The sequence below is a fragment of the Monodon monoceros genome, unplaced genomic scaffold (genome assembly GCF_005190385.1).
Source record: "Monodon monoceros isolate NGI ecotype Baffin Bay Population unplaced genomic scaffold, NGI_Narwhal_1 Super_Scaffold_12, whole genome shotgun sequence".
Lineage (NCBI taxonomy): Eukaryota > Metazoa > Chordata > Mammalia > Artiodactyla > Monodontidae > Monodon > Monodon monoceros.
This window is the reverse complement of record NW_021703768.1, coordinates 29242847-29258059: the sequence shown is the minus strand read 5'-3', so window position 1 is coordinate 29258059 and position 15213 is coordinate 29242847. Positions and strand designations below refer to the sequence as shown.

General features: G+C 44.0%; 1 protein-coding gene across 1 annotated transcript in view; it reads left to right on the top strand.

The window, feature by feature from the left end:
• PRLR (prolactin receptor) overlaps window positions 1-15213 on the top strand; it is a 49797-nt gene that overhangs the window by 25908 nt on the left and 8676 nt on the right. The window contains exons 2-4 of the mRNA XM_029218675.1: window positions 7712-7824; window positions 10651-10783; window positions 12191-12360. Of these exons, the coding sequence (XP_029074508.1) occupies window positions 7755-7824; window positions 10651-10783; window positions 12191-12360 (373 nt within the window). The 5' untranslated portion in view covers window positions 7712-7754. The remainder of the gene's footprint in view (window positions 1-7711; window positions 7825-10650; window positions 10784-12190; window positions 12361-15213) is intronic.

Genomic DNA, 15213 nt, shown 5'->3' with positions numbered 1-15213 from the left:
GACATTATATGTGTTAGGCGGCATCAGTGGTTCCCAGCCCTGACTTTACATTGAAATCATCTGGAGGGCTTTGTTAAAATGTCCATGTGCCAGTGGACCCAATTCTGAATCAATCAGAACCTCTTGCAAGACATAGGAGTTTGTTCATTTAAGAAGTTCCCTACATGGTTCTAATGTGAATCCTGGACTGAAAACCACTGGAGTCTGGAAAAGCTTTGTAAACTGCAAAACTTAATGTACAATTTGTGGATTTTTTTTTTTTTTTTCTGGTATGCAGGCCTCTCACTGCTGTGGCCTCTCCCGCTGTGGAGCACAGGCTCCGGACGCGCAGACCCAGCGGCCATGGCTCAAGGGCCCAGCCGTTCCGCGGCATGTGGGATCTTCCCGGACCAGGGCACGAACCTGTGTCCCCTGCATCAGCAGGTGGACTCTCCACCACTGTGCCACCAGGGAAGCCCTGTGGGTTTTTTTAATTGATGGTCTTATGAGGAACTAGTTCCTCTGAAAATCAGGCCAAAGGGCAATTTCCACCATCTGTCTGAAGTGTGCACTGACTGGGGAAAATTGAAACTCACCCAGTTCCTATTCTTGCCTTCAAGCCCAGGAGGCTGAGTGAAAATAAGCCTCTCTGAGAGCAAAGATGCTGCTGGGATGTTGGCGGCCAGTGAGAGGAGTTGGTGTAATTGGATTTGGAAGCGATGCCTCCAGCCGTGCGGAAGCATTCAGTGTCCTGTTTTATTAAAGTGACTCCCGTGCAAAGGCACATACATCACCATGAGCGATTTATCCCGATTAGGTTAGCGGCCAGGAGATCTTTCTATGTAAGTCCCCAGGTGTAGTACCAACCCTGATTTGGCTCCAGTTTGGACAAATCCAATCTCTGCTAATTGCGTACCTCTTACATCACACAGCTGTGGTCATGCACAGCATACTCCCTCTGCCTGAATGCATTTTCACAGATAGAGAGTCTTCAAGAAGTTCGAGAAGTTCTGGGATTCACACGAGAGGAGGCAGGGGGTGTCTGGAATCAGAGGTGGACATTTTCTAACTGTCTCTCTACTATTTCTAGTAACATCCACACAGCCATGATGTTCTGACTAAACTGCTGGGTTCGACTGGGATGGTCGTTTTACATAGAAGTGATTCCCTTATGGAAAGTGCCAGATGTTTCCCACCAAAGGATATCTCAGGACAGGGAATGAGAAGGCAACCTGTTTGAGAAGCAATAAAATGTAAACTTGATCACTGCAGTGATAAAAAAAAGAAAAGAAAAGAAAAGAAAAATAATAATGGATGACATATGAGCAAACGTCCTGCTGTGAAATTTCACAAACAAATGTGTAACTATGATTTCTGGGCTATGGACAGATAAACACTTCAGTGCTGTGGGCACATGTTTTCATGCAACACAGGAAGAGTTAGGACCTTCACCTCCCCACCCTCAGGCCAGGGTTCTCCTAGCACTGTATCCGCAGCATTCAATGTCTGCATTCAGGAGTGGCTGCCATGTTATCCTGAAAACCTCTTCAGATTCCCCTGTCAAAGACAGAACGCTGAACTGGCTCCAAGTCCAGTGTCTGACAATACTAGCACAGGACCAGTTCTTCTGCGTGCGGATTAGCATCCCCTATCTTAGATTCTTGTTCTGCTTTTCCAACTTTAAGACTTCAGTGATTCACTTATTCTCTCTACAGTCATTGACCATTGATTTGGGGCAGAGCTTGTCAAACGGCCTTAATCTTGAGCCTGGTGTGAAATAGCTAATCCTTCCTGCTGCTCTCCCCACCCTTAGCAGATTATGTCCTCTGCTTTCCAAACTAAATATTAGCATTCTATATTGGAAAGACATGCCAGATTCCTGGAAGTCAAAAGGTACCTGTGGGGTTCTGGCCCTGCTTTTTTAGCCTCAGGCCATCTAACAGGTGGAGCAACAGGTAAGGAGACCCAGAGGGCAGAGGACACCAACCCAGCAGACCCCAAAGGGAGCAGGTAACACAATCCCCAACATTTCAAACAATGGGTGAATGTATTTCAAATTTGTTTGCAAGAAATGAGATTGTTTGCATTTTTAGGACCAGACAGGCATTTGGAACTTAATTTGCATTTATAGTCAGGAGGTATGGCAGGTGGTGTCCTAACCATTGATGGTAGAGAACTGAAAATTGGGGAGGAGCGCAAAGTGGGTATGAGGTGTGCAGGGCTCCCCTGCCATCGGAGTCTTGATCGATCTTAGCAAAATCCAAAGTTTACCAAAAACTGGAACCCTCAAATGTCCATCAAGAGTAGAATGAGGAAATAAATTATGGTCTTTCATTCAATGTAATATGAATGAAGATGAATGAGGTGAAGTGAAAATGAATTTTGTATGAGTCCATGTAACAACAAGATTGAATCATACAACAATGTGAAATGAAAGAAGCCAGACACACCCACTCAAAAAATGCATCTTGTATGATTCTATTTCTATAAAGTCCAAAAGTAAGCAAAATTAATCTGCAGTGTTAAGTCAGAAGAGTGGTTCCTCTTGGGAAGGGTGGGTAGAGATTGGGGGGAGGCACCAGGGAGATTTCTGGGATGCTATTAGTGTTCTATTTCTTGACCTGATGGTAACATAGACATATTCACTTTGTGATAATTCATTGAGCAGAATACTTATGATTTGCGCATTTCACATGTGTGACATTCTTTAAAGAAATTCAAATCTTGGATGGGGCCCTGCTTATCCATGGGAATTGGGCTTCCAAGAGCTAGGTAGGTCCTCAGAATCCCTGCCCAGCACGCTAGGCTCATTTCTAGAGTCAGGGAAACTGAGTCAAAGTCTGAGTAGAGCATTGGGGCAACAGTAGCAGATGAGGCAAGACAAGGTGAGAATTGCATTCACTTCAAGACCACCTGGCACCAGGTCTTGGGAGCAAGTCCCACAAAATGGTAGGGCTGAGATTTCTGGCGTTTGGGATTGTCTCGGGGCCTGGATGAGCCAGCATATGCAGATAAAGTCTACCAGGGGGTAAAGGGTGAAAGCTCAGGTCTGTTATATTTTTTTAACATCTTTATTGGCGTATAATTGCTTTACAATGGTGTGTTAGTTTCTGCTGTATAACAAAGTGAATCAGCTATACGTATACATATATCTCCATATCTCCTCCTTGCGTCTCCCTCCCACCCTCCCTATCCCACCCCTCTAGGTGGTCACAAAGCACGGAGCTGATCTCCCTGTGCCATGCAGCTGCTTCCCACTAGCTATCCAGTTCACATTTGGTGGTGTATACATGTCCATGCCACTCTCTCACCTCGTCCCAGCTTACCCTTCCCCCTCCCCGTGTCCTCAAGTCCATTCTCTACATCTGCGTCTCCACTCTTGTCCTGCCCCTGCTTTCTCAACTCTTGGCCTGTGTAGATGAGACTTGGCTTAAAGGAAAAGAGTGATGAAGGGAAGCGTTTGGATAGAGAATCTGAACCGGATGAGCATTAATGCAGAGCAAGGTGAGGAAGAAGAGGGTTTGTGGGGTCATACCAGAGTGGGACATAGCACCGTGAGAAGGCATATTTGAATAAGATTACTGAGGAGCATAAAGATGGGAGGGTCTCTGAGGATTCAGAAGCGAGGAAGCTAAGACAGTTTGTCATGGGCAAGGCGTGGAGGCTGCTGACTTGCTACGGACCTGCTTTTCAGTTTTAATTTTTGCATTTTTAAACCACAGTCACACTAGGGGAGCAGAGGAGTGAAACCAAGATAACTGTCCTCTGGTGGGAGTACAGGGCTAACTTTTTCCTAGTTGGACTCAAGTATTTGGAGCCATTTACCACTATAACCACCACTAAAAGCGGTCTGTGGACGCTCTTCAGATGCTCCAGCCCCACTCAGAGTGAATAATCTTGACCAAGATCCTGCTGCAACGGGGGAGTTGACTCAGAGAGACAAAAACAAATTTTTTTTAAGTTATTTACACTTTTTCTATTGAAGTATAGTTGGTTTACAATGTTGTGTTAGTTTCTGGTGTACAGCAAACAGCAAAGTGAGTCAGACTTCAGATCTGAATATAGTACCTGACCCAAATAATATTCATTTTTGGATTCTTTTCCATTATCGGTTATTACAAGGTATTGAATATAGTTCCCTGTGCTATACAGTAGGATCTTGTTGTTTATGTATAGTGGTATCTGTTAAGCCCAACCTCCTAATTTATCCCTCCCCCCGACCTTCCCCTTTGGTAACCATAAGTTTGTTTTCCATGTCTGTGAGCCTGTTTCTGTTTTGTAAATAAGTTAATTTGTATCAACATTTTTAGATTCCACATGTAAGTTATATCATGTTATATTTGTCTTTGTCTGACTTACTTCACTTAGTATGATAATCTCTAGGTCCATCCACGTTGCTGCAAATGGCATTGTTTCATTCTTTTTTACGGCTGAGTAATATTCCATTGTATATATACACCACATCTTCTTTATCCATTCATCTGTTGATGGACATTTAGGTTGCTTCCATGTCTTGGCTGTTGTAAATAGTGCTGCTGTGAACATTGGGGTGCATGTATCTTTTCGAATTAGAATTGTTGTCCTTTCCGGATATATGCCCAAGGGTGGGATTGCTGGATCATACTGTAACTCTATTTTTAGTCTGAGACAAAAACCAAGTTTATCCCCAGCCTCATGTCCACCAGCCATAAAAATGATCAGCGGACAGCAGGAGGTATGCCTAGTGTGGGGAGAGACCACAATAGATGGTCAGGTTAACAGTCAGCACAGCAAAGTGGGCAGTTGAGGTTATCTTTCTCTCTGAAGGTTTACTTACCCCACCGTGTTTACCCTGCTGGAGAGTCAGTTGCAGGTTGAGTTGGGAATCATTATATATTGAAACACAGTAATGAGACCACTATGAGTGTGTCCAATTCCCTGACATGGGGGTTTCAAGGCGTCAGAAACTACCCGTGGCTAGTCAACAGATTCCAGGATACCTTAGGAAATCCCAGAGGAGCTTATTTCTTTTTAGTTTATAAAATGCTTCCTGAAAGCATTTTTATCGGAAAACTTTATTTAGGAGAGTTTCTTTGAGGCTGGACCAGCATACCAGGAAGCATAAGTGATGAAAGTATCTGCTCCTGCCTGCTCCACCCTGCTCCCCATCCAGGCATTTCTTTTTCAAAACACGTGGAGCCCTGATTTGGAAGAGCTGTCTAGTTAGCACGTGACCTCGCCCAAAAGGTGTGATTTATAGCAGTTGATCTCAAGTATTTTGATGCAAAAAGAGAAGGGAAGTTTCAATAAAAGGATATTATAGAACTTCTTCAGCCAGTAGGTAGAATTCCCATCCCCAAGCCAGGCTGAGATCAGATCTTTAGGACAAAAAAACTCTTTCAGGTCTAGATGGATCCAGTGAAGCTGGATTAGGGAGAACAGCAGTGTTTGAGATCCTCAGGCACAAGTATGGCGGTTGAGCTCGCTGAGTCTTGGCTCTGTTGACTCCACACCCGTTCGAGGCTGGGGTGCTATTCACCTTGACTCAGTCGCTGTGGTCTCCCCCACAGAATGGGGAATAATTGCACGTTCATCACACACTGTCCACAAATGAGGATGGTTCATCAGACGCTCTCAGATTTGCCAGATTCCTCTCTCCCAATGGCACGTGACTGACAATTTACTACGCCTTTCTACACTTCCATTTCCTCTTCTGTTAAAAGGGGTGGTAACGGAGAAAGACAAATATCAGATGATATCACTCACATGTGGAATCTTTAAAAATGATACAAATGAACTTATTTACAAAAAGGAAACAGACTCATAGACTTAGAAAACAAACTTATGGTTACCAAAGGGGAAAGGTTGGGGGGAGGGGTAAATTAGGAGGCTGGGATAAGCATATACACACTACTACGTATAAAATTGATAATCAACAAGAACCTACTGTATAGCACAGGGAACTCTGTCCAATATTCTGTCACAACCTATACGGGAGAAGAATCTGAAATAGAGTGGATATATGTATATGTATAACTGAACCACTTTGTTGTACACCTGAAACAGCATTGTAAATGAACCTACTCCCATATAAAATAAAAATTAAATTTAAAAAAGGGGGGATTGTAATAGCCCATGCTACGCACAGGGGTATTGTGAGGGCTCAGTGCAATCTTGATGATTAAGACACTCAGCGCAGGGACTTTCCTGGCGGTCCAGTGGTTAAGACTCTGCCCTTCCAATGCAGGGGGTGCGGGTTCGATCCCTGGTCAGGGAACTAAGATCCCACATGCTGCGTAGCACAGCCGAAAAAAATTTTTTAAAAGACACTTAGCACAATGCCTGGCCCATGGTAAGTGTTCCATACATAGGAGGAATGACTTGAAACCCATTATGAGCCTTTAGCATCTTGATTTAATTAGATGACCCTGAGGGGTTAGATAGAGCAGGTGGCTTAGAACGTGTAACCTGGGAGGATATTCAAAAAGAATCCTGAAAAAGCAACTAGAAGGTTCCCAAAGAACAGGATACTGGCTACTTCACAGGAGTTGTTACTGACCCAGGAGCTCCAGTTATGAGAGAGTCGCCTGATGGCGCCTGTGTGCACCGAAACTCTACTGTCACTAAGATTTCTATTTCCGAGTACATCGCAGAGGGAGTAGTAGCAGGTGGAAGGCTTGAAGAAGTTGTCTGTTAGGTGGTGTGAGGCTGGCAGATGGTGATCCGCCCTCTGACCAGGAGGAATGGACAAAGGAAGGCTGGTCTTTTCAGGGCTCATCAAACAGCACTCAGTCATTTCCAACGTCCCTAGACGGGCAGCCTTGCCCCTGGATGCCCTTCCCCTGATTTAAAAAAACCCATAAATTTTAAAGGGAAAATGTAAGCCATGGGTTTCCAAGAATTTACACTTACTTCATCAAATCTATTGTTTTCTGAGAGTTGTGTGGAGTCCAAAAAGACTAATGAGCCTTTTCCAAATGTCTTTAAAAATCCTTTTTTCTTAGAAGAACATTTAGAGGCTTTAAAAGTTGTTCCAAGGGTAAAAATAATAATATAATAATAAATTTCTCAAAACTCTCAACCCCTGCAGGTTCAAAATTTGCTTAATTCTTCAAACCCAAGGGACTTGAATTATTACTGGGATTTGTCATTTCTTGTTTATGGGGTTTTTCCAAAGGGGAGAAAGGAACCATGTGGAGGTTCACTAGAGTTCACTGCATCGTTCACAGCCATGCCCATAGCCCAGAAGGCTTCCAGAGTCTTCTCAACCTGAACCTTCAGGCGAAGCCCCCCTTACTTGGTGGCATCCGTGAGGCCAGGTTGGAGTTAAACTGAATGCACTGACTTTTTCAGCCAGGCTTAATTTTGGCTGGAGGATCAAAGACCTCCCAGAACAATTCTTTTGTAGGGACTACAATCTATGTCACGTAAAACAGGTGATCTATCGTTAAGTGACTGTGGGGTGCAAAGAGAACAATTTTTCCTTGGGGTGTGTGCAAAGAGCCAGCTGTGGCTGGGCTGCCCTTGAACGTTGTCATCTGATGACCTCTGGTGGTGGCATTTTTCCCAGCATGTGTGCAGCGATGCTTCTGAGCCAAGCCATCCTTGTCACATTTTCCTACATTCCTTTCCTCCTGTTTTGTTATTCACGTTCAGCAAGGAGCAAGAATCAGTTGCAAACACCCAGAGTAAAGTGGTGCATGTGCCTAACCGACTGTCGTTTCAAAAAAGTTGCCTGTGCCTTCTCTTTCAGTGAACCTCTGATCCATTTCCTGTGGAAAGAGAAGGGAGCCAACATGAAGGAAAATGTGGCATCCACAGTGGTTTTCATTTTGCTACTGTTTCTCAACACCAACCTTCTGAATGGTAAGTAAGAGACTGTCCTGTTCTCTTTCATTCCCTGGGGTGTTTATATGAGAGGAGGGGAGAATCCATCACAGTCCTCTTGCAATGCAGTTAAGAGAAATGAAAATGTCCATGTCATTTGCTGCTATTAAATTATTTACAATATTTTGGGGATTAAAACGAATGCAAAAGAATGAATGCAATTAATGCAAAATCCTGTCACTATGCTCTGACTTCCATCCTCATTCTGGGAGCGCAGGGAAAGAGCTCTACCAACAACAGACCAGAGTTTCAGTTCAGGTTCTGTCCCTTACTAGCTGTGCAACCTTGAGCCAATTACCTAACCTCTCTGGATTTATACATTTTCAAAGTGAGAATAGTGATGTTTCTTCCACCTCAGATGAAAAGGTGTGTGAGAAAAATCTTTGAAAACCTGTAAAGAGTTATAAGGGGATTGCTGTTACATGGTGGGAAATGGGTATAGAGCCAACTCTGTTATGGGGAAATGAAATTCACAACTAGACTAGAGTGTGTGAGCCTGTGTGTGTACATTTCAGTGTATCTACCACTGCGTATTTCTGGGTGTGTATACTTTTGTATACCTGTGTATATCTTAACTTCCCTATATGTGCCTGATTGCAAATGCTTCTCTGGGTATACCTGTCTGTGTACACATTTGTGGGTGTATATTTCTGTGTATGTACCTGTGTGTGTACCGGTGTATACTTCTACAAGTATGCACCTGTGTATATTACTCCTCTGTGGTATGTGGGTGTGCTTCTGATATGGGCTCTATTTGAGCGTGTGTGTGTGTGTGTGAGCCTGTGTGGTGCCTCTGTGGTTGTCCTGTGTTGGTGTGCATTTTACAGGGATAGTGAGACAGTCCATTCATTGTAACCATCTCCTCTAAAGTGGGTGAAAGAAACATTTAACTAATTATAATTTCACAACTTTACCCTCCTCTCTTGAGCTTCCTCCAGGTACTATTAATAACCAGTGAAATGTGAGAGAGAGAAGCTTTCAGAGAAAAAGGACTGCAGAGATCAGTATAATCCATAAGGAAATTTTAAGTATTCAAATAATCAACAGTGGCCTTAATTGGTTTCTAAATATGCCCATTATTGAGCCATAAGTTTTGTGCTTTTTTAAAAGTAAACTTTCCTTTCTACCTCACATACTCCTCCCTATAGCCACAACAACAAACAAACAAAAGATCGCTTCATCCTGTGAAATTACCCTGAAGAAATGTTCCCTAGAGGACAGCAACATTACAAACATTGGCAGAGCTGGCCCCAGGCTGTCTGGCGTGGACCGTTTTCGGGGGGCTGGGAGGTGGCTGGGCTCCGGCTGACACACAGCCTGGTGACCTCGGCCCCAGCCTGTGCACCGCATCGTCCCATTCCATTCAGTTCTTTCCAGCGGTTTTGCCTAGTGCCCTGTCTTCCCACCTGTGTTCTCCTCCAAACTTGCTCTTTCCGACCTGCTAGCAGTTCTACCCGGGAGCCAGCGTGAGGGGTGAAGGGCAAGTGTGGCAGAAAACAGAGAAGCCCCAGAGGCTGAGGGACCACCACCTGGAAGCTCTTCTCTCTGCTCCTGATTTCCTGAACTAAACACCAACTGGGGTTACGTGGCTCGCTGTGGATGGGGCCCCCAGCCCAGCAGCATCAGGGCCACTGTTTCCCTCTTTGGACCTGACAGACAAGGAGTAGAAGAGGGAGCCAGCTCACCAAGAGCTTTGGGGATTAGGGAACTCAAAACCTTCATCCACTTGGCATTGGGTTTTCCACATCAGCTCTTTCAGCCCTGCTAGCTTCCAGCTGGGACTAAGTACAGCTCCTAGATAATGATGGTAGCTAGTAACCGCAAGAGCAGCCACCTGTAGGAGCTGCCATGCCTCCTACCCATAAAGACCCAGGGGGAGAGGGAGAAATATAAGGGAAAAGGGACCAAAAACCCAAATTAGGAAATGGAGGCAGGGAGGATGGAGAGCCAGACTGTGATGCTGAATCGGAGGTCAAAGCTGAATGGAGGGCTTCCCTGGTGACGCAGTGGTTGAGAGTCCACCTGCTGATGCAGGGGACACGGGTTCGTGCCCCGGTCCGGGAAGATCCCACATGCCGCGGGCGGCTGGGCCCGTGAGCCATGGCCGCTGAGCCTGCACATCCGGAGCAAAAAAAAAAAAAAAAAAAAGAATGGAATCAAGGAATAGTGAAGGGGAAAAGGAAGGGACAGAGAAGATGGGGAGGAAGCAGCTCAAGGAGGAGCCTCGGTGATACAGTGAAAGAACAAGAGAAGAGAGCTGGGTTCATTGTGTGGAAATGGCAGGAAGATGGTGGTTAGTGAGCCAGAGGGGAGAGGTCCAGAGAGCATTGGATTAGCAAATGACCACAGGATGCTTGTGCCTGGGGAAGAATTCTTTTTATGGGGCTGTGGGTGTGTATCCACTCCATAGACTCCATGGGATTATAGAAGGGCCACATCCTCTTTCTCAGTCCATATGTATCCCTAGCACTCTTGATGCTCACTGTTGTTGAAACTACATGGTGTAGTAGTGTAGTATCTCCAGTAGTGTAGTATCTCCATCTCACAGTACGCGAGCGCGCACACGCACACACACCCCCCACCGCAAAGCTCTCTCTCTGAGTCCTGCCAACTTCAGCGCAGCCCACAGAGGAGTGTTGCTGGATGTTGACACCTTGGCACTTCTGAGCCCTCCACCCCTAGGCCTACTCCCGCCGAGACCTCATCACTGGCCTGGCCCCATCAGTCTGCTTCTGTCACCAGCAAAATGGTCAGAGAGTTGAACAGACCTTAATATTGACGCCAGTGGCTTCTGGCTTTTTCTAGGACAGTCACCTCCTGGAAAACCTGAGATCTTTAAATGTCGTTCTCCCGAAAAGGAAACATTCACCTGCTGGTGGAAGCCTGGGGCAGACGGAGGATTACCTACCAATTACACGCTGACTTACCACAAGGAAGGGTAAACGTTTTCTTCTCTCCTAGCAAAGCGCACCTGGGTGTCCTCACTCTCCAGGCCACAGGAACACTGACTCTGGGTTAATTGCCACGCTTCCCTGAACGGACACCGATAAGACTCCTGCTACTGGAGGAAGGGAATCAAACATACGCATCCACGTCTTCCTCTTAATGTCCCTGCCGAGCTCCCTCACGCGCATAAGCTCAGCCACCACCTCGGCAACACAATCCAGCAATGCTCTCATTGCCTGTCGTAAGTTTAGGCCGTAGCCCAAGGTCACGTATAAGTGTTTCCTAAGTGCTAGTTAATTTTAGATGCTTATCTATCAACCTTGTGCCATTTATCATTTTTTGTAATCATTACTTTTGTAACCTAAGAGTATTATCATGTAATCTTTGACAACCGTGGTACATTAGCTTTTCGAACTTGATTCTTGTGCAAGAAAATAACAAGCCCTACAAGAAAAGGAAGATGAGGTGTTTTCCTTAGGAAATCCATGGACCCATGATCTCCCAGAAGACATATTGGGAGCTAAAATTGCAGTGCAGAGTAAACAGGGTGATCTCTGGGCAAGGAGTTCGTCACAGTTACAATGAGACCCTCCTGGAAATCCAGGGACGGCTGTATCCTTCCCCAGTGAAGAAAATATTTACTAGTAGAAACAGCTGGCTCACTTCCCAGTGACAGGACTCAGTGGTACACAAAGCTGCCATCCCTTCTGGGACCCAAAGGGGTGTCAGGCAAACAGATCTCAGGGGCTCAAAGTGGCGAGCAAAGTGGAATACGCCTGCACACCTCTGTGGTGAGTCTTGCGTGGAGGTCCCCAAGTCTAAACGTGAGCAGTCTAAGGAGCCTCTTGGGCCTGAAATACCTCCTTTCAGAGGCACTTTTCTCTGTGGCTGACTTAGTGTAATTGGAAATACCCTGCAGCTTGTATTCCCTTTAATCTTTTTTTAATGAAATGTAATTCAAAACATATGTGCAATAAATGTTGCCTCGTGCATTACCCCCACCCCGTGTGTATGTGCAGGGGAAAGTCCCAGTGTCCTGAGATGACCCAATGGTGGTTCCCTGAGGAAAGCGGTGCATTGGCCACAGAAAACTCAAGTGTTCATTGGCAGGGGGCATATATCACAAAGCCCACAGCAACCCGTAGACAGGAAGGGTTGGTGAGAAACAGAGTCACTGGGGCTCTGATGTGACCCTGCCACCCATTCTCCAGCACTCTCTTCCCTTTGTCACCCCCAGCTGACATGGGCAGGACAGAAGAACTTGGGGAGAACTTCTTCAGCTCTGGTTTTTGCATCTGGGATGCCTGTTCCCCAAAATCCAGTGGTATTGATCTATTAAGAAAAAACTAGACTCTTTTTATCACTTTCTTACTGACTCCTAATATATTACTCGTTGCAGAGAGACATTCACCCATGAATGTCCGGACTACAAAACTGGTGGTCCCAACTCCTGCTACTTTAACAAGAAGCACACCTCCATATGGACGATATACATCATCACAGTAAACGCCACGAACCAGATGGGAAGCAGTTCCTCGGATCCACGTTACGTGGACGTGACTTACATAGGTAAGGGGAAGGGTGATTGGTGAGGAATTTGTTACTCCAATATGAATCTACCAATAGTCAAACTCAGTTTGAGTCTTCTTGGCTTATGGATAGATTCCCATAAAGAAAGATGAGAAAATTCACACCATCCTTGCCAACTGAGTGTTTTAAACCAATTTTTTAGATTTAATTAATTTTTATTTGAGTCTAGTTGATCTACAATGTTGTGTTAGTTTCAGGTGTACAGCAAAGTGAATCAGTTATACATATACATATATCCACTCTTTTTAAGATTCTTTTCCCATATAGGTCATTACAGAGTATTGAGTAGAGCTTCCTGTGCTATACAGTAGGTCCTTATTAGTTACCTATTTTATATATAGTAGTGTGTATATGTCAATCCCAATCTCCCAATCTATCCCTCCCCCTCCTTCCCCCTTGGTAACCATAAGTTTGTTGTCTACCTCTGTGACTCTATTTCTGTTTTGTAAATAAGTTCATTTGTATCCTTTTTTTAGATTCCATAATAAGTGATATCATATAATACTTGTCTTTCTCCGTCTGACTTACTTCACTCAGTATGATAATCACTAGGTCCATCCATATCGCTGTAAATGGCATTATTTCATTCTTTTTTATGGCTGAGTAAACCAATTTTTATTTATGATGGTAAGACAGTAAAATCCTTATGCCTTCCTTTGACCCTTCTTCCCATCCCCTTGCACCCAACAGGAATGTTCTACTTAGCTTCCCTTATCAATCCTTCTCTCCAGCCCTCCCCCTGCGACCGATGTCCCCTTCTCCCTTGGCAAGCTGGGATTTCTTTTCTGAGATTTCTCTCCCTGAAAGACAGAGCTGCTTCATGGAGTAGCAGCTCTTAGAAGAGTCTCATCTGCTTCTCCACCCACAGGAATTGCTCCAAACTGCTCCGCCCACAAGAGATGACTTGGCCTTAGCTAACCTAAGGAGTAGCTAATTAAGTTCAAGGTCACCCAAGTCTTCCTGACTTACCTAACACCAACCGACAAGGAAAATCAGGCTAGGACTCTCAAGTATCGGGCTGTATGTCATCCCATTGGCGTGTTATCAGTGATTGATCCTTAAAAACTAGAAAAGCTTGCAACATCAACTGGTACCCATTTGAATTCTGTCTCTCCCCAGCAAATTATTGCAATGAGCATGGGGATGGAAACAGAATTTGATCTTAGCTTAAGAAAATCAAAAAGCAACCCCACTGACAAGTAGGAATAAAATAAATTCCATTCATATAAATTTACTTGAGATATGAAGTCTTTAAAATGCTAAACACCAAATAATTCCATTTGCATAGTTTCTTGCTTAAATTTCCTTGTCCTCAAATATTCTGCCCTCAAGTGTTAAAATATTTAAGGTCAAAACAGTGAAAGCAAGAGAAGTTCTGAAATGCACAACTGCTGTAATGAAGATTATCCATAAAAACAAAAATGGGATCACTAAAGAAAAGTAGTATGTTTAAAAAGTGAAATGAATGAATGGATCCAATTCATAGTGACTCTGGAAAACAAATTCTCTGGTGAAAGAATGTGTTGGGCCATACTTTTCAAAATAATGAAAGAAGTGTTCATGGAATTCTCATATAACCCCGCAGCATACCGTGTTGGTGACAGGCCACAGAAGTTCATTTACAACGCAGTTTTAACCACAGTAAAGTCTACCAACTTGAATCTCATCCAGTGATAACCTGCAGTACAAGATACTGGCACATAATCTCTCAGAAACAGATTTCACTGTTGTCACTGAGAAATATTTAGCTATGCTGAAGACACTTGAAACGTGATTCTCAGCTGGGTACTCTCTGCCTCCCATAGGGTACTTGGCAATGGCGGGAAATATTTTTGAAGCTTGCAACACAGGGAGAGAGGGCCTCTAATGGGGAGAGGCCAGAGATGCTGCTAACGTCCTACAATGCTCAGGAAGGCCCCTACCACAAAGAATTATCTGGTCCAAAATACACATAATGCTGAGGTTGAGAAACTTTGCTTTCAAGGATTCATCTTGAACATTTTACTTGCACCTTTGTACAAAGATGTTTTGATCAGCATTTCTCAGTCTTGTGTTCAAATTAAAACATATTAAATAACTGATATTTATTTAGTAAGGCCATATAAAACAATCTTTCTTAGGTATTTACTTAGTAACATACAAGCATTAGGATTAGTGGCAAATTTTCTAAAGCTATTTTTTTAGGCAACTGTAGGGTATAATGCCAAGTCCACTAGAGTTACACTCACTCTGCTCTCACCTGTAGTGGAGACTGATTTGAGGAGGTAAGAAATGAATGGAGAAAATGTGACTGGCCAGCGGGGCTGAGACTAGGGTAAGGCAAGCTAGCACCCTAGGACCCTCACTCTTCTTTTAAATTTATTTTATTGAAGTATAGTTGATTTACAATGTTGTGTTAATTTCTGCTGTACAGCAAAGTGATTCAGTTATACATACATACACACACACATATATATATATATATATGTTCTTTTTCATATTCTTTTCCATTATGGTTTATCACAGTATACTGAGTATAGTCCCCTGTGCTATACAGTAGGACCATGTTGTTTACCCATTCGATATATGAGTTTGCATCTCCTAATCCCAAACTGCCACTCCATCTCTCTGCCACCCCCCTTCCTTCTTGGCAACCACAAGTCTGTTCTGTATGTCTATGAGTCTGTTTCGTAGATAAGTTCATTTGTATCATATTTTAGATTCCACATACAAGTAATATCATATGGTATTTGTCTTTCTCTTTCTGACTTACTTCACTTAGTATGATAATCTCTAGGCATTATTTCATTATTTTTTATGGCTGAGTAGTATTCCAGTGTGTGTGTGTGTGTG